Source organism: Neovison vison, chromosome 12, assembly GCF_020171115.1.
Source record: "Neovison vison isolate M4711 chromosome 12, ASM_NN_V1, whole genome shotgun sequence".
Lineage (NCBI taxonomy): Eukaryota > Metazoa > Chordata > Mammalia > Carnivora > Mustelidae > Neogale > Neogale vison.
The window spans coordinates 127,260,389-127,281,162 of record NC_058102.1 but is presented as its reverse complement, the minus strand read 5'-3'; the positions used below and the strand labels follow the sequence as shown (position 1 = coordinate 127,281,162).

At 40.0% G+C, this 20,774-nt stretch overlaps 1 protein-coding gene across 1 annotated transcript in view; it reads right to left on the bottom strand.

Moving 5' to 3' along the window:
* PLXDC2 (plexin domain containing 2) overlaps positions 1-18,614 on the bottom strand; it is a 472,118-nt gene extending 453,504 nt beyond the window's left edge. Inside the window, exon 1 of the mRNA XM_044227759.1 lies at positions 17,542-18,614. Within this exon, the coding sequence (XP_044083694.1) occupies positions 17,542-17,653 (112 nt within the window). The 5' untranslated portion in view covers positions 17,654-18,614. The remainder of the gene's footprint in view (positions 1-17,541) is intronic.
* Positions 18,615-20,774: the final 2,160 nt, after the last annotated feature.

The following is a 20,774-nucleotide window of genomic DNA, read 5'->3' as shown; positions in this document are numbered from 1 at the left end:
ATGATAATAATCAGTCCTTTTAAACTCTTCTAGCAGTTTTATAAAGCAACTCTTACCTTGAAGGCAATTTTGGAAGGAAATAAATACCTCTTTCATAAGACTTTGCCAGTTCTTAGTGAGAAGAGAGTTCCAAAGTTTTTATGAAAAAATATTTTGACCCTTACTTCCTTGGTTTCTTATACACAAATAATTGTTAGGTTAGGTCACAAATACTTACTGAGCACCTACTATGTGCCATGCATGGTTTTAATCACTATAAAAATCATCTTGAAAACAGCCACAAAAATTAATTACAGTGAGAGAAAGCATCCCTCTTTTCTTAGTTTATGAGTTGAATTCCTGGCCTCCCTATTGATAAAAGAACAATGAAGCCATTACTCTTTTTCCTTCATGATGTGACATTGGCTTAAAATTTTAAAAATGCCTGAAACTTAACAAACTGTCTTAAATATGCTTTTCTATAATACAACTATTATTAATCATGTTATGACTATTTTATAGCCCAGACTTAACTGATAAAGGAAACATTCATTTTTCTTGCTGCTATTGATGAAATTCCTGCTTAAGTTGAAATTTTCTTTCTCTTTATTTGAGAAATTTCATGGATTTAAAGATCTGGGTTATACAAATGTGATGTAATCTAAGTTTTCATTAAATTTTTATTAGCTAACAGCAAGTTTTTCACATGTTCTACAATAAAGTATTCCTCGAGTGAAGCTGTATTTGGGGAGGACTATGATCATCCTCCCAGAGATAACAATTCTAACAGAGTATATTGTATTTGCAACATACTCATATTCTCATGCTGCCCATCTAGCTACTGGCGGCCTCCCCATACTTATGCACAGGCTCAAATCCCCAATGCTAGCAAAACTCTCTCTTGTCCAGATGTTCCCCTCTGGCTCCTTCCTCTCCATCATTTCTTTCCCAGCCATTTTTTTTTTTTTTTAAGATTTTAGTTTTGTCCATGTGTCTATTTCCTTCACTCACCTTCACAACTTACCATACTGAAATTTGTCACCCATTCGCAAACCACTCTTAATACACTCGCAGATGATCCCTCTTCGCCAGCTCCAGTGATCTGGCTTTTCCTCCCTCTCCGTGTTGCCCACCTCATTCTCTCTCCTGGGCTCCTTCCTCCATTCGCTCTTCCCAGACCACACTCTCTGGGACAGAGATCTTACCCTCCACTCCTATCTCTACATGCTTCTTGTCTGGTTTCCAACACCACTAATCCACTGATGATTCTGCATCTCAATCTCATCCACCACCTCCACCTGGTAGAGCTGATCTTTCTACTGGGATGCCCCATCAGCATTTCAGTACTTGACAATTTTAAAGCTGAACCCATTTTTCTGTTCCCTAAAGAACCTGGGAACGTCTCCCCTCATTGGAAGCTTTCATCATTTTCCATTCTTATTAATCCAGCACTTCCTAAATCAGCAGTCTCCAGGTATGCGCCTTCCTATGTGTTCTCCAGACCAGAACTACAGACCCTTCTAAAAGACCTAGTTGAGCCTGTCATTTAGCTATTAAAAATCTGTCATTGTCCAGTTGTCACTTTCAGGAGTGAGTTTCCATATCTGTCTTTGGTAGACGAGACCCTTCTTAGCCTTGCAAACTACCCTTTCCCTATAGGCAACTGATCTCCCCAAAGAGCACACAGTTTTCTAACCTTCAAGTTGTTCTCTCTGGAATGTGTACCCACCTTCTCCAAACTCCTAATTAATGCTTACACATACTTCAAAGCAAAACTGAAACACACTTCCAGGAAACCTTTCCTGACCATCTGGTCTAAGTCCTTTGCCCCAGAGCTTGCTCTCCGCTGCACGCACACACACACACACATACCCCTCCCACATTCTCTTAGAATTATCCAGTTAATCTCCTATTTTCAATACTACACTGTAACCCCTATCTGGCAAGGTATATATATATATTTTTTTTCCCCTTTACAGCACAGATAGAACATATCCAGCAAATTTTGGCCAAATGAATAAATCATTTTCCTTAGAACTAAACTTCACTATCAACACCAATATAATGCCATATTAATTTCAATTTATTTCAGTCCTATCTGTCATTTTGAAACAATGACAGAGTAAGTCAGTAGCTTCCAATTTATGAATTAATCCAATTGGATAATTTGGATTATCTTGAAAGATTATATTCAATTCTGATAATATTAGCCAACAATGTATCAGTAGAAAGGTATTAAAATGGTACCCTAGGCACTATACACTACAAACATGGGCATAAAATGAATATTGGTTTGGTTTTCACAGCCTACCTCCCTTTCTGCTTACTGTCTGCCTCCCAGCCTGTCTTTGCTATTCCTGTTGTTTTGCCTCTGTAAGCCCTCCACCTTGACATACACATACATCCTTACACACTCCTAGTGACTTCATGTTGGCCTTGGTCTAACCAGGGGGCATGCCTGTCCCAGTCTGATCCTGAACACTCTATCTCTTTACCACATCTATTTTATATAAGGTTTCAAATAGAAAGGATGTGGGTGACCATGGCCCTTCCTCTTGATACTGAAATTTCCCAAGATAGACTACCTCAACACAATGCCTGACTCTACGTCAACAACCACTAACACATCAGTGCAGGAGACAGTAGTGTATGAATGTTCCATTGCTCACCAGTAACACCATGAGTGCGCCCACCTCAACTAAAACACCAAAGGCCTCTGTATAGTTGTGGGAAAAAAACGCTAAGTATGAAATACTCAGAGAGCTCCAGATTTTTAAAGGCTTCCATTCATTTCTTCTTTTGACATTTCTTATCTTCCCATTCACTGATGAAATCTTAGAACAGCTGTCTTGATCTTACACGTGTATTGCTTATTTTTTTAGAGACATTCACTCAGACACAGGTAGCATTTTGGATATCTATATAAATAGGGCATCATTATGCAAAAAAAGTTAACTTGTCATCTAAGAGGACTGTGTAATCCCACACAGCAGTTTATGTATCTCTAGAAGCAAGTACATTAAAAAGGTCAAAGTATTATTTTCTTGCTTCAGTGTAGATGACGCAGCATAATTTTGTTTTGTGTCCTCAGCCCAGGCCAAAACAAAACAAAATAAAACAAAACAAAACCTGGTTTGGGGGAGCTTCGTCTCATTTTACACAACATGGGTTTGTTAAAAATAAATTCTTTGCGTGTTCTTTTAATGCAAGTTTTATTGGAATAGTGTTCTTCAAATCCAGATCTCGCCCTAGGCGATCACTGAGTGAGGGGGAGGATTCTGAAAAATAGCAAAGCGTTGCATTCCCAAAGCTAGTCATGCAAGTCAAAGCCTGTTGGAGGTGCAGCCTGGACGCCGCTTAATGTTCACACAGCCATCAGAGCAACTAACTGGCCTCGGTTTTTCTTAAACCTACACCACTACCAGCACACCCGGTTGTTACTAAGCTAGAGATGATATGGTATTATCTCTGGCAGCTTGAAACACAGATACCCCAATAATTAATATTTTTAAATTATTAGTGAAAGCCTCCTCAGACTGCTCACCATTCTGGAGGGAATTCTTTGCCTGGCTCTGCCTTACCGTTTTACTCTCGTTTACATTCCTTCCTCAATGTACTGCTTCCATACTTCTTTATTTCAAGGGTAATCGTACCAAACCTTAAGAATACAGAAATTTTTCATCACAGTGATTGTGCTGGAATAGAGGACTAATTTTATTCCCATATTACAGAGGAAGAAATGAGGGCCTCAGGGGTTAATATTCCTTTTTTAAAATATTTTATTTATTTATTTGAGAGAGAGAGATCATGAGAGGGAGGAGAGAGTCAAAGGGAGAAGCAGACTCCCAGCTGAGCAGGGAGCCCCAAGTGGGACTCCATCCTGGGAGTCCAGGAGGATGACCTAAGCCGAAGGCAGTCGCTCAACCAACTGAGCCACCCAGGTACCCAGGGGCTAATATTCTTGCACAAAGTCACCTAACTGGTAAATGGCAAAGCCAAGGTTTGGACCCAAGCCTGTCTGGCATCAGAACATCCTCTTAACAACCACAAGGCAACTGAATGTTGTCTCCCACAGAGCCTGTCCCCCACCTCAACCCTGCGGTCCTCCTCCGGCTTTGCTGCTCCCACAGGCACGGGTGTGTCCCTGCGTTTCGCTCATGCTTGTCACGGTTCTCCTGCGAGACTCATGCTACATTCGTGCTTGTGCTCCCCTGCGGACCACCTTCCTTCAGTGTAGAGACCATGTTTTATTTTTTATATAAAACAGTGAATTATCAAATTAAATTGACTGAATAAAAACATCTTCCAACTGAAATTACCCTGCTGGAGGAACAGCTGAAATAATATGAAAATTAGGCAATCTGAACTTTATAAAGGGATTTCAAATTATACTGTGAAAATGTCATATATTTTAAGCACACATCACACATAAGTATGTAACATATGGCAATGCCCAACTTACATATAAAGAATATGATTTAGAATGCCTAGGTTTCCAATTAACTTACAAGAGCGTATTTTACTTCTAAGACATCAATTTATTCCTCCACCCCATTAAAAATATTGATTACTTATTGGATAAATGAATGGATGAAGGAATGAATCAATGCCTTCATTGGAAGTAAAATAAACATCTATGGACCTCTACCCAATAAGTAAGTCGAGGATTTTAACTGAAAACCTACCATGTGCTAGGTGCTATGTCTGAAATACAGTTTTATTATTTTCAACACAATGCCTGACTCTACGTCAACAACCACTAACACATCAGTGCAGGAGACAGTAGTGTATGAATGTTCCATTGCTCACCAGTAACACCATGAGTGCGCCCACCTCAACTAAAACACCAAAGGCCTCTGTATAGTTGTGGGAAAAAAACATTGTATTTTTAAATCCTTAATGGTCTGTAAAATACCAACAAAAAAGTATTAAGTGAAAAATAAATAAGTATTGGCTGTAGATAGATTTTGCCTGATTAATTTTTTCCCCTTTTAATTCTAGGTACAGATTAATGGTAATTTTGTTAGTTACAGATTAACTAACGAAAGCTACGATGTGATACCCATTAAGGAGTTAAAGCTTTCTCCTTTCAACTGCCTGGAACGTTTATCTATCCCCGCAATAAAAATAAAATAATAGGAAGTACAGGGCAAATGCAAGGAAGACACAAGATTAAACAAAAAGAAAGATTAGAAAAATAAGACCCAGATAAGAGAATTTAATGTGCAAAATATAAGAGAAAAACAGTATTACTTAAGAAAACCTACAGGGCAGAATTTCAACCTGATATCTGAGATTTGAATTGTTTTAATGGTTAATGAGATGACACTCTATCAGATGAGCTAATACAGAAAAGTCATTTAATGAACATTTATTGAATGCTTTCTATTTATACATCAAGTAATACGGAACTGTCAAGGAAAAAAAAAAAAGGAAAGTAAAACATGGTTCCTACCCTCACAGAGCTTACAGTTTAGTGGATGAAAGAGTCATTAAATACTTATTCAGATACCAATATAATAAAAAAATATGTAATTACCAAGGCTTTTCAGTGGCAAGTAATCAATCTCACCACAAAAACTGGAATTTTCAGGTTTACGCTATTGGGAAATCCCAAGACTGTCTACACAGGGCTTTAGACTTGCATCTTCCCAGTGCCATCACTGATGCATCCATCAGACATTTAAAAACAAAACAAAAACAAAACAGGAAGGGGTGAATTTGAACCTGGAGAGGAAAGCCAGGACCTGATTACTGAGAGGCCTTGACTGTTTCCCTTGACTAAAAGGGAACGGTTAATTGACCTGATGTCCATGACACAGGGGCATTATCAGCAGCCACCTGAACACATGCTAAACTGTCTTGGGGAAGCATGACATTATGACAGAAGGCCCAGGAGAACATCGTAAAAGTCAGAGAGAGGACTCTGGTCCCAAACACTGGTAAGGTGCTGTTTCCGACAGAAAGGGGTAAGAGATACTCAGCAAATAATACCAGTTGTTCATACCAGAAAACTAGTATAGACCAGAGAAAGAATTTTATGTTTCTAGGAAAACAATAAATAGACAAGGGTAATAAAAACGTGCCTGAAGAATAGCAAATATAAGTTGTAGAGCACACAGAGGACGTCGACCTGAACGCGGGTCAACTCCAGCAAGTGGGTCACATTCAGGGCTTTGAAAGGTGGCGACTCACACTCTCGAGTGCAGAATTAAGAGATACCTTAGACTCTTTGGTAGAAAACAGTATTTAACAGTCTTTCCAATGATTTGTATTTGGAATCCTTTTAATATCTCATCTTAGAGACTATTTCCCAAGTTCCATCTTTAGCTTTAAGAGAACTGGAAATTATGCAAATTATGCAAATAGCATGGTTCAATTAATTGTTATTTCATTGTTTATCCATATGTCCTTTTAAACTATGGAAGAAGCAAATGAACCAATTTTATTTAATATTTTTTCAGGCAATTCAAGTTGCTGGTTTATAAATCATTGAATAATTAATTAATACATGTAATTAATGAAAGTATGATCATTTAAGTTTCTGTTCTTCCTAGCTTAGTAAATGACCTGATCATTCCTAAGCCATTATTTCTAAATGAACTCTCAATTCTTCATAAAATCATAAAAATTCCCTTACTCCGCACTCACTCAACCTCTGGCTTGCCTATATATCTGACTCACTGATATTTAAATATGAGTCATCATGTCAAGTTATGATGTAAAAATTCTGCTCAAAGAAATATGTAGAAATCAGATATACAATTCTTTGCCCGAGTAATAAATCTGAACAAATACTGTGTATCATACCAGTGGAACACTTAACAACAAGATTCTTTGGTTGAACAAATTTTCAAAGAGGCCTTCTACACTTGGAGCTAGTGATTCAGTGGTGATCAGTCCCACACGGCCTCTAACCTTGGGCAGCTCATATGACTACACTTCCAGTGATGAGAAGTGATGGGACGAGGACATTCAGATGTCTAGAACTTGGAGCTGCCAAACAAACACTCAAAACATTATTCGATATGCCAAAAAACAAATCTAAGCGGAGACCTGAAGGACAAATAGTCAAAGAGAGGAGGAAGGCGTGCTCCAAGAAGAAGGAATGGCGTGTGCAGTTTCAGAGGGAGAGAGTGTGTGCTCAGGAAATGAGAGAGCAGGTGGGAGGAAGGGATGGGTTTGAATCCAGGGAGGCAAGCCAGGACAAAATTACCGAAGGCCTTGACTTTAGGATGAGAGCAAAAGGCAGGCAGGAAACATTTTCAAGAGAGGAGTGACATAACTAGATTTACATTCTAGAAAGATCTTTCAGGCTGTGGAATGAAGAACGGCTTCCAGCAGGACAATGTTGGAGGCAAGGTATGAATCTACTGAAGTAAAGTGGGCTAGAAAAAATGGTGGCCTGCCAGAGCCAGAAAAATGGAATGAGGGATGGAGAAAAGCAGTCTGGAGTCAGACATCAGTGCTTGGTTTTAAAAAATTGGCTTCCTATTGGCTGTGCCTATTTTACAAACCTCTCTCCTAAAAAGAGCTCGACAAAACTGACATTGCACAAGCCTGGCTTCCTGCATAAAGCTGTTTTGCAATGTCCAGACAATGAGACTATAATCTGCAGAAGGACTTTGAATCATGCTTGTTTTTAAAAATATCTAAAATGAACAACAGATGTTAAAAAGATAATGAAGGCTAAATAACAAAGAAATAAAACAGACTGCCTGGCTTGTCAGTTTATTCCTGATTAAAAAATATCCAGATGAGTACACATGAGTGCAGAGCAACAGCCTGTCAGAAACTGTGTGGAGGAAGAGATGAGGTTAGGATTTGCAACTCAAGCAAATTATAACCCCTTAATTTATACATGCTTGTAGTCCAAAGAAAATCATAAATCTATTACCTTTAAATGGTAGTAATTTGTAAAGTGTACTTTCTTTCGGTGTAAATCTCCCATGAAATTGATACTAATTGGCTAAAGAGCAAACATTAAGGAGAATCCTAAATCCAGGGGCTTTTACCATTCTCACCCAAGCTATTTCTTTTCTTTTCTTTTTTTAAAAGATTTTATTTATGTGAGAGAGAGAGAGAGTGTGTGTGTGTGTGTGTGTGTGAGAGAGAGAGAGAGAGAGAGAGAGAGAGAGAGAGAGAAAGCACAAGTGGGATGGGCAGAAGCAGAGGGAGAAGCAGACTCCCCGCTGAGCAGGAAGCCCGCTGCGAACTCCATCCCAGGACCATGAGATCATGATCTGAGCCCAAGGCAGACACTTAACTGACTGAGCCGCCCAGGTGCCCCACCTGAGTTGTTTCTCATGAAGGAGCAAACCTACAGTCTTGCCTGGAACTGCTGTGCTGGTCCAGAAGGGTCACTAAAAGGGACACTATACAAGTGTCACCATTTCCATGTATTATTTGCCTAGTCCTCACCCTTCATTTGTAGTAGTTTCCAAGGAGTTAGGAATGAATATTCTTCCCCTCCACTGAGTTACTCATTTTAGTTAACCTATAGTTTCCACCTGTACTTCCTAAGAAACAATTACAGATGTACCATTAGTATCATGATGTGATCAGGAAAACACCACTAGTTCTCAATCTAAGAACACTGTTTCAACTCAAAAAGATCACTGCCAAACAGTCACTATTAATAGTTTGTCATGAAATGCCATGGTACTTGCTCTGGCTTTCAGACGCTCTTGGAAAGAAATTATATCATCTCCAAGGTGTTTAGAAATTGAAATCTTTACTAAATGACCCTGAGATTTAATGTGACTTCAAAGTCCAACAGAGTTTTTAGTGAAACCTGGAAAGTTTACTCTAAACAGATAATGGAAAAGCAAAGAGTCTTCTAGAATAGCCAGGACACTTCTGAAGATCAAAAACAAGGAGGACAGGCTTGCCCAACCAGATATACTTATTATAAAGCAAAAGTAATTAAGATTGTGTGATAACCACATAGTGATAGTTATCAGGGTTTCCTCCCCCATACCACTCCCCCCACCCCCACCCCGCTGCCTTTATCTTTGATGTCCTTAATCTTGGAAGAACTATCAGGGCTTGTCCCAGGAATTATCTTTCATAGTAGAACATTCATAAGCCCAATAACCCATGAATCCTGTCTTTAAATATAGGTGGAGTAGCCCCTGCATAGGAACATGAAGACACATTGTAAGGAAACGGACAGCATGAGTATTCAAAACTTCACTGATTGAGTAACTACACTGATTGATGGAAGATGGATAAATCACTTGTGGGGAAAAAAACTGGAAGGCGATGAGGCAACTGTTGAAAAATTAGGACCAACACAAGTACATGTAATACCTGTGTACAAAACAGCAAGTGATGTTATTATTATTATATTGAAGTGGTGAATTATTACACAATTCAGTCCCAACCAAAAGTGTTTTGTGACACATTCATCAGTATTATGCAAGACTTGCCATATTAAGAAACATTACCGCAATACTCGGATATAGGAAATAGTTTTACATGTACTTTAGGTCAAATGAAATGCTTTCATAAAATTCACTAATTTGAATGGGAGAAATTTAATTTGAATAAAAAACATTTTAAAAACTATGGAAAATTTTAAACTCCAATTTACAAATCAAAACAGATGCAAATATACGTCACCCAAGATTTAGGGTATCCTAAGATGTTAATTAAGCTATGAAAATAAAACACCAAGCAGTATCTTTTTAAATATAGCAAGAATGCCTTCAAACTAACGTGAAATGGCATTTTTTAAAACTAGAAGTCAACTTTATTTTTATAGAGCATCCAGAACTGTCAAATAGGTATAAAATACTCTTGAAATTTGTGTCATGTAAACAAAAAAACCTCGAATGATCTTCTTTAGTCCCACTCCAAACAAACAAGTATCAAAGAACAAAAATGCAAGTATATAGTGATACGTCTCTTCATTCAACATTTATTAGTTTTTTATAGTTCAATTGTGAACATATAGTACGCTTTATCTAATTTTCAATGTGAAACTATGGACTAGCAAAATAATTGAGGTTTTGTTTTTTGTTTTTGTTTTTGTTTTTGTTTAATCAAATGTTCAGGACAGGATTCCTTCAAATAGGAATCCATTTGCTATTTGAATATGATTTCAGGATATCAAAAATCATTCCACATATGTTTTCTCAGGAATATCCTGCAGTGCAGACTACAGTGATATGTTGAAGGAAAGGCAGAGCAGAAGACGGGGAAGGTACAGTCAAAATAATCAGGTTCAATACCGGACTTGCTCCCTGTTATGCCTGCAGTAATTTCAGTGGACTGTTTTGACCGAACAAATGAATAAAAATACACCAGTTAAGCAATCAGATCTGTTGTGTCAGTGATAGCTACTGTCTATATTTGTTTCTGGAGAGAGTTAAGCAAATATGCATAATAGAAATACAACCTAGTAGACTATTTCACATCTTGAAAGTCATTATTATTTGTGAATTTCATATTCTAAAGCGATAAACTCTGCTTATCTTGCTTCTCTTTTAGGGTTTAGAGAAATAAGTATTTTATTGGATGTTGAGATCATGGTTTTCAGAGACAAAAAGTTGGCAGCTATTTACAGATAACACAGACACAATTAGCAAGTGTGTTACCCAAAACCACTACCTTAAAAAATGTCATTGCAAGCTGAATGTTCCATATTCCAACTGGACCAAGGAAAATATGATCCTGAGCAAAATAAACCAGGGTATACCTACCAAGCCTTGTGCTTAAAGAAAATACGTCTGCTTTACTTACACTTCTGCCATCAATGAACACTTCAAGGAGTATGCAGAAAAGTGACTTTTTTTATTTTTTGCAAAGCATATATTTATTTATTTTTTTCCAATTTATTTATTTTCAGAAAAACAGTATTCATTATTTTTTCGCCACACCCAGTGCTCCATGCAAGCCGTGCCCTCTATAATACCCACCACCTGGTACCCCTACCTCCCACCCCCCGCCACTTCAAACCCCTCAGACTGTTTTTCAGAGTCCATAGTCTCTCATGGTTCACCTCCCCTTCCAATTTACCCAAATTCCCTAAAAATTCTGATTTTTATGCAGTTTATCAACAGGGCAAATTCTTTACATTCACTATATTCTCAAAGCCTCAATGAGCTAACAAGCACCTTACCTACAGGATGAAACTTTGAGCAATATGATTCTATAAAAATTTTCCAATTAGTTAGTGAAAAATAGCAGATGAGGAGAGGGAGAAACCAAGCAAAAAGACTCCAGAAAAGTAGAAGGGAAGTCTGCAACCCTTGTCTTTATGACCCTCTCAACGAAACCGCAGGCTACTCTCTACTAGACATCTGAAGCAGTAACAGTGATCATCACAGATTTTAATTTAGAAAAGGAAGAGAGCTACTAGTGCTTACATCTGTTTGGGTGACCTCTGGAGGAAGGGATTAAAACTCTGGATTTCAAGGAAGGCCACAGAATTTCCAATTTCATATTCGTGTCTGCAATCTTTAACAGGCTACCCGAATTCCAGACAGGTCCCTGACAAGACCTCAAATTCTGTACAAATACCCAAATTGGTACCACTATTCCACATCTCACCACCTTCTTAATTAAAGAGGGCAAAATGAAAAAGATGCCAGAGAACAAATACAAAAGGAGCTCAAAGTCCAGTTGTAACATAATGTGGAATATTTACTACATAATATACTATATAATTTATAAATTACTATATATAATACTGTATGTTTACTATAGAATATCTAATATGCTGGGTTCTTCCCTCAGATATTATTGTGTTCATCTGACCAAGTAATATGTGTCACAATAAATACTGGCATAAGCTGTCTTGATAAAAGTATCATACCCTACTTAGTCTGTCATTCTTCAATAACTTCCTCAGTTGAACAGAACCATTGTTTGGAGGATAGTGAGGGGAGACATTCTGTGTGAACCTTAGTGAAGGAAAAAGACTTCTCAGAGCACAATACTATGAAGACATAATTAAAGCTTGGAGAAAATGTGCTTAGAGTAAAGGCAAAGGACTGGAATTAGATTAAAAGAAAGCTGAAAAGCAACAATAATATATATCCTTATGTATTACACTGATCACTCTTTGTTTGCTTACTTCCCATCGCTCAAATACAAGACCAGATTTTAAGTGAGGGAAGTTAGGCAAAAATAAATGAGTTGGAAAGAGAAGATGAAGCCCCAGGTAAGCTAGTCCACACACACACACACAAAAAATGGGGAACAACCAGAAGGTTTATACATTTGTTGGATGCGGGCTACAAATTGTGCTCTGAGCTTTCAAGAAACCAAATTTAAAAGGTAATGCATCTGATCACTACTCACAATATCCAAAATGTAACAACAAATTCATTGAGAATAACAACTCTATTAATATAGAACATTTCTCTCTTTCTCTCTCCTTCTGCCCTCACTACTCAGGGAGCAGTCACTGTGAAATACATTGCATAGTACCACCAATTCCACCCCCCCAACAGCCACCATAACAAATTTATGAGACTGCTTTCAGCTTTTTTTAACTTTTTTTTTTAAAGCCTCCTTCAGTGCAGGTTGATGGTATGAGGCCTGAGCACAAATCAATTCAAAAGTAATTTCACAAAGAACTAAAACTGTTTGAACTATTTAATAGTGTTAATCTCCACTGAAAACAATCACCTATATCGATATATATACACATACATGAATATCTCATATGCATTTTATATTTACATATGTAAATATATGTATATGCATTTTCATATATATACACACATCTATACACACATATATAAACAATAAAGCTGTACTCATTATCTTACAAGTGAATAACAATGTCAATACTTTGAAAATAATTTCTACCAACATTCCATCCCATACACACACACACACACACACACACACACACTGTACTTTAAAGTGTTAGTTTAAGAACATGAGTAAAAATTCATTCAGAAACCAGAAATATAGTTGGGGGACAGAATAAATTTGTTAAAATTTTCTATCTGTTAATAGAAGCTTTAAGGTAAGTACTATCTACCAGAAGCATTATGACAATTCAGCAGATCTCTGGCTTCTACTCTCTTGTTTTAAACAATTAATTCTGTGAAACCTGTCTATATATTCATTTCCAACTGACTAATGGAAAAAGTCATAAATAGGGTAAAAAGAATATTTTTAAAAGTCTTCCAAGGTGACATTCAAGGCAACAGTCCAGCTTGAACTATAATTCCATTCGGTTCAGTCAGTCCAACAGCTGACTGAGCATTTCATGCATGCCTCTGTGGTAGACGCCACAGGCGATTCAGAAATGAATGACAATGGACCATGACCTCAAGAACATGATATATGGTCCAAAGAAGTATATGAAAGAGATGCAGAAATGGGAAGGGGGTAAAAAAACAACAATAACAACAACTCTTACTCTAGGAAGCAGAGTCAAACAAGTGCCCTTAAAAAGGCAGAGAGTTCTCTGGAGGTTTCTAGGTGTTAGGTGAGATAAGCCTGTAAGGAAAAGTAAGATGGACAGAAGGAGGTGGACTAGGGAAGGACTAGTACACATCATAAACGCTCAAGGAACATCAAGGGACCTCAATTAGAGGGTTCAAAAACAGGGAGAGAAAGAGAGAAGTGAAACAGTAGGTCTAGGCCACATGATCTCGAAGATCATGGTGATGAAACTGAATTTAATGTGGTAGGAAACATCTCGAGACTGCACACTCATGATCACAGCTGTAAATCAACTCATTAATCTTGATAAACATATGGCTTCTACAATAGGAAATATCTTTTAGGAAGCAAAAACCGAACCAAACTAATGAATCCATGTTGTCTATATCTTTGCAGGAAACTATCTTACAGAGAAGAAACCTGTTTGGAGCAAATTAGTACCTTTTATTACTAAGTTTTACTTAAGTACATTCTACTTGATAAAAACCTATTTCTGAAGATCACACTTAACAAATGCATACACTGTCCTACTTAAAATAATTTTAAGTCTCAATACAGCCAAGAACTAACGATCTTACCCAACCTTGGGCTTCAACTTGGATCTATTCTGTAGAGGAAAAAGACTCTCACATTTTTTGTTTTAAAAATTTTTGCTTGCAATCGTGAATCATTGATTGATTAAAAATCAACCTGCTTTTAGTCCATTAATCTGACCCACATATACTTTATAAAGAATATTCAGTTCTGCTATAATTTTCTGTTCTAGGTATATATGCAAACAGAAAATTTATACTAATGACAGTATGTCTCAACAGAGATACTCTCATAACTCCAAAGGGTAGTAATATCTCAAACTAAGTCTTTTAACTTCAATGAAAGCTGAAAATAATAGAAAAATGTCCCAACAGATAAACAACTAAAATAAATATGAATTACCTGCTTAAAGTAAAGTATTTCCCTCTAGTACATAGTAATATTAGAAAGTTTAAATAGTGGGAATTCCATGGAGTCCTAAATGACCTTTGCTCCCTCTATAGCAGTACTGAACTTCTTTGTTGCATTAAGATACATTTAAGAGTAATAACTAGGCCAAAACAACTCCATAATTTTAGGCCTTTTGTCCTCATTTAAATTTTAGAATTCTTTGAGACACTAATACATCCTTCTCCTTTGACACTGTTACTAGACTGTCTTTCAATCAATTTAGGATATAAAATGAATGTCTAACAACACAGAGACGAAATCAGATTTATAGAATTTAGGATTATTCTAAGCTTATTTTTGTCTAAACATTTCTCAAAACGTTGAGAAAAACTAGTATGGCAAATACTTCTAAGACATATATAGATTACATTCAATCTCAAAAATAAATTCATTACATGATAATGAAATTTTAATCATAAAGGAAATATTTTAAAGCTACATTCTTGAGAATTCCACAATAATTTGTTAAAAATCTCCAACAGTGATGCAAAAAAGGTTATTCATTTTTTTTCCACTATACAAGTACACCACAAGAATGTATTTGAAATATAGACTTTTACATAATAGGAGGTGCTATATAAATACTGAATGAATGGTTATTTTCAATTAACATGGGAAATAAATACTCACTATTACAAACTGCCACTCATTAACTTGAAATATCAAAAAATATTGCCCATAAGAAAAACAAAGTATTCAAGATCATTAATCTGAGACATTTGGGAAAGAATGGGAACAGGAGAAAATAGCAGTCTCTCTGCCCTCTGGTGGCAATAGAATCAACTGCAACATTTCTAAAGTAATGCATAATTAAATGCCCTGTTATGAAATCAGGTTTTTTCTCCCTGTGCCAAAATGTCTGTGATAAAAATCCTGGTTGCTACATGACAAATTTCAAAGCCGCTAGACTTTTTAAAATTTCTTCATTTTGAACTTTTACCTAGACTATTTAGAAAGGAAGTTGTTTTTTTTTCTTCTATTTGTTTGCTATATTTTACATATTCAATAGGCTAACCATTTAACTCCAAGATTTTTCAACTACATGTAGACTGACATCCAGTAAAGAAACTACTTCAGTTTGCAATAAATCTCTAAAACATTTACTGAGAATTTTAAAACAATTCATTTTTTCCTCAATCCTATAAATATATGGGTTTCTAGAGTAATTTTCCACCACAGATACTAGTTTATAATTAGTCTGTAACACCTGTACATTTATGTTGAGCAATTTAGGCATTTTCTAATCCACAAAGCTTTTAATTATCTGGTCGATTTTAGAATGCAATCTTTATTTCATTCTCAATTTGAGATATTAGAATACAAAATGTATTGTAAACATGTTCTTTTCTCAGTAACACATTGTTTATGAAAGAAGCTCAGAAAAAAAAAATATTTGCTGACCTTTATTTTATTTTTTACTGTAAATGCATTATTTACTTCCAGTGCCAAAGAAGTTTTCAAATAAACAACTTGGGATGCATTTGGTTACACACATCTCTCTAATGTCCTTTGGGATGAAGTAAATTGTTTTAAGCATCTACTTATTCCATGAATGTGGCTATGCCTTATCAATAATACAAGGTGAAAGTCTTATTTTTTAAGCCAATGAAATGTATCAGAGAAATAAACAAGAAAGAATAATCTACTGATATGATACTTAGTAAAGAACAATCTATGTCCATTTATGCAGACCAAAATTGCATGTGACAAAGACAAATCAATATCAAAAATAGTGGAGTTCTAAGGTGTTTCACAGTTTTAAAAGTGTCGTCATCATGTTGCCCCCTCCTCCCAACCCACACACCCCTCAAATTATGAATTGAACCACAGAATCAGAATCTGTGCCTTCTCTATAAGAATTTACACCAGGGGCAGAGACAGTGTTTTAATAGATTTCTAGGTCTTGGATTGGTAAACTTCATTCAAGAACTTTCTCCAAGATTCACCTCACCTGGAATCCCCAGGCAGCCTCCGTAGGCTTCCATCTGCGACTTTCATGTGACATTTGTGGACACCTGTATACTTTCTGAGGAAGCACTTAACCACCCGCAACCCCTACCTTCAGAATTAAAACAAAACCTTGATTATTCTAATCTGAAAGTTTTGGTTCCTTTTTTTTTCCCCCTCCCAGTGTTTTTGTTCATTTCACCTCCTCTGGAAATCTAACCTGAGTTCACAAATTTCTGTCAAGGTCTCTCTCTCTGCCTGTTTCTTCACTTTCTTTCTGAGGGGCAGAAACGGTGAGGAGGCACCCAATTCTCAGTGGCCAGTGTCGCCGGAAGCACCAGGACCTCGGCTCAGCAGCACCTAGCCTAAGAGCGGGCGGGCCGTGGGTGGAGGGCTGCTCCGCGGGCTCCGCGCTGGTCCCGGGGGCGCGGCTCCCGGCTGGACGCGCACCTGGCTGGCATCCGCCTGAGCAGGAGACACTGCCACTGGGAAGATGCAAAGACCAGGTCTCTGCGTGGGGGCAACGCCAGGGCACTTGGACGAACCCCCCGCACGTTCAGGCCTGTCTGAGAAGCCGGACCGCGGAGGACAATGGGGGATAGGGATTGGTCTCCAGAGGCGCGCCCGTCCCACTTCTGCCCCCTCCACCCCTCCTCTGCGCCCCACCACACCTACCCCGCCCCACTTGCAGAGCCCGTTTGGCCCAGACAGCGAAAGGGAGCTAAGGCGGGGATAGCCTAGGGAAAGAAGGACTGGCCACAGTAAATTTTTCTCCAGCTGGTGGGGGGACCCTGCAATACCAGGCTGCCACGACGTCCCCCACCCACAGCCCCCATCACGCACTGACTTAGTTTGTCGCGGCAGCAGGGAAGCAGGAGGAGCCGGAGGGGAGACTGCCCAGGGATGCCAGTTCCCGAGAGAGAGATCTACAGAAGGAGGTTTGCTCTTACACACCAGAGCCCTCTCTCTGCGACTTGGCGAGACGGTACCACCCCCTGTCGCTCAGGTGAAGGAAACCTGAAATGCTCAAGAAAACCCCCAGTCCCCTTCTCTAACCATTCTTTTTCCCATTCAGAAAGTCCAAGTTTACCCGAAAAGCAATTGCAATAACTTTCCCAAGGGCAGACATCTAAAGTGGGGGGTGGGTTGAGAATGGGGGCTGGGGGGCTTTAGCGAGGTCTTCAGTGGCTCACAAAATCAACAAGCAAAAGTGCATCTTACCATTGATTTGGTTTCCAGGCTCCCCTTCAGTGAACTGAAACCGGTCCATTAAAAAGTGGCAAAGTAACACAACTCCGGCAGCGGCCAGGTCGGCCCTCGGGAACCTCGCCATGCCGCCTCCGCGACCTCCCTCCCCCTCCCGCCAGTCGTTCCTCCGCGCCGTGTGCTCGGGGGCTCCGGGTGGGAATGGGGACGGTGGGGACGACGGGCAAAGCTCTGCGGACCGGTCTTGGCTGAACCTGGAGCCTCTGTAAATTTCGATGGGATTTCACACTCAGGAGCTGGGAAGAGGAAGAAGGGAGAGCGAGGGGGGGGTGCAGTTCTCTCTGGACCTCCGGGTCTCTCTTCGCAACTTGCCACAACACTCGCTGCCCTCACCCCAGACACAGGACAGCAACTGCGGGGAGGAAAGGCCACTTGCAGCCGGGTCTCGCAAACTCTCGGTTCCGCACAGGCAGCGCCACCCGGGTCCCTGGAGACAGTGACTTTCGAGCCCCCGCGATACGCTCCACTGGGTTCAAAACAGATCTAATTCCACAGCCAGCGCGGCTGCCTTCTCCAAATCCAAGAGGGCTGTCGGCTCAGAAGGAACTTTCCCCAATGTTGGGACGGCCCTCGCGGGAGGTTTGGGTTTGCGGGAAGGGGGTTAATGTGGGCTGGCGAAACCCCTCCGACAAGTTTTTCTTCTTTTCTTCGCCCGACGCAGGGCGCGCGTCCTTTCTCGCAGCCGGAGGGATGGGCAGCCCTAAAGAGCTGAGCCCAGGGAAGGCTAGGGCTGCAGCAATCTGAGGTCCGAAGCCAGGGGGGGAAAAATGTGTGTTTAAAAAAAAAGAAAAGGAATGGGGGGGAGGAAGAAGAAAGAAATGGGGGGCGGGGGGAGTCAGGCCGAAACCTATCGGGAAAGGGTTCCTCCTGGCTTAGGAGGAGGTGGCCACAAGCCTCGCCGAGCCCGGGGAGTTTGGTGGCGGAGGAGGCGCCACCGCCGCGGAGCTCCCCCGCGCTTCTGCTCCACACTTTGGGGAGGGAAGGCAGTTCGCAATTTGCCAGATCTGCCGCTGTACCCTCCTCCCTCCTCCCTCCTCCCTCCCCCTCGCTCCTTCAGGCTTCTCCCACCTTCCTCCCCGAAACCGGCAGCTAGCACCGACCTGTCCAATGGCTGCACTTTCCTCGGAGCTGGCAGAGGAATCGCTGAGAGATTACGCCGGAGGAGCAAAGCAAGGGGGAGTGAGAGGGCAACTCCAGCCCGGCGCGCCCCCAACAGCCGGCTGGCCAGAGTCGGGAAAGGAGGCGAGGAAGGCGAGCTAGGAGGGGAGCGCCGGGCTGCACCTCCGCGCCGCCGGGGCGCCATCCTGCACCCAGCTCGTGGCCTTTGCAGCCCCGCCTGCGATGCCTTCGCCCATCTGGCCGCTAGGCCGCCTTCGCGCACGACTGCGGGAGAATCGTGGTCCCGCACCATGCTCAAAGATGCCAGCGGCTGGCGGGATCTTCCTGGGCGCTAAAGGGTTAATTACAGTTCGCCCTTCCCAGGAGGGCTCGGGTAGCAGTGGTTGGAGTGTGAAGAAAGCAAACCCGAGAGAGTTCAGCTACTGACCCCAAGAAACCCTTTCGGACCCCAGACCTTCCAAATGGGAGGAGGAAGGTAGCACGCGGGAGCGTGGTCCCCCTGCCGCCGCCGCTGCTTTGTAAAGTGTCCGCCGGAGGGAAAGCGAGAGTTTAAAGAAACAGGAGGCCCATTGAATTTCCTACCGGGGCTTTAACAGGCTTTCGATTGCTAGTTTGTTTTTGTTGTTGGTTTTTTTGTTTTTGTTTTTGTTTTTTTTTCCTTCTTCAGCTCCAGGATGTGTTTCGGAGTTAACCCTTCCCAGCCCTCGCACTAGTTTACATCTTATTTTGTTTAGTTAACCTCAGTTAGAAGGACAAAAACAAAGAAAGATGGCAAAGAATATTGGTTAAAAATATAGATTCTAGAACCAGAGTATGAAGATTGGAATTCCGCCCCCTCCCACTAAATAGCTATATGACTTCAAGCACTTAATCTCATAGTGCCTCAGTTCCTCATCCATCCAATGGGGACAACTGTAGTAATGCTCTTATAAGGTTATATTTAATTCCAAGAGTTATTACTAGATACTTAACTGAAAACCGTGCCTGTGCAAAGCACAAGAGTTTGTTTCTTAAAAGAGACAGGAGAGGGAAAGGAGGGTCCTCAATCAATGAAGTTTGCTTCACTGTTGTTAAATTCTAGGGGTCATATTAGTCTCTTCTTGCCCACTCTGTTCCATGCTCTGAATAGTTTACGGAGGCTACTAATTAGCACCTATGAACAAAAACAACCTAATTCAAAATGGAGTCAGCAGCAATGAAGGAAAGGTTCTCACCCAGCACATACCATTCTTTGCAGCCTTCTTTATGTACCCAGAGTGAAAGAAACCTACTTTACCTACCTGAGGAGGAAGAAGAAGGATTTTCTCCTTGCTCAGCAATAACCTAGAAGAGAAACTGCCACAACTCAGCCAATGAGAAGCTGCAATCCTGAACTCTTGCTCTTTCCCAATAAACATCTCAAAACAACCAAATCCCTCCTGCCCTCTACAAAAGAGAGCCCCTGTCCTTTGTTCTTCAGACATGCCTTTGATGTATCATAGCTTGCAGGTCCCAAATTGCAATTCCCCTCCTATTCCCAAATAAACTTTTCTTTGCTGGTTAAGTAACTGGTAATTTTATTTTTAAGGCTGGCAGACCTTAAATTTTGTCACAAAACCCACTGCAAGTGGATCCAGATAATCAAACTACTCTGCTAATTTGGGGCAGAAAGAATGGCTCTCTCATGGTTACTTAGCTGGTGAGGAGAAGGGAAGCAGGAAATGCAACGTGTTTTCTATAATCTCATACTCAATTTGCTATTTATATCAGAAATATATATGTATATACACATATGTATATAAACATGTTACCTATATGAACTTTATTATTCTAAGGCCTTTGCTCTCTTCTGAGGTTTCTTGCAACTGGTTGATTTCTGCCTCACCTTAATTACAAAATCTGGTTCTTTTATTTCTGCTCAAATGAGAGCTTTTAAATTCTTTGTAACATTACAACCAAATCTGAGTATCTCCGATACTTATCTGTTTAATATTAGGTTGGAAAACAATTTTCTAGTCAAAATTTGGTTGTTATTTAATGGATGTTGAGTTTTTTGTCTACATTCCTAGTGCGGTCACTACTTCATGAAT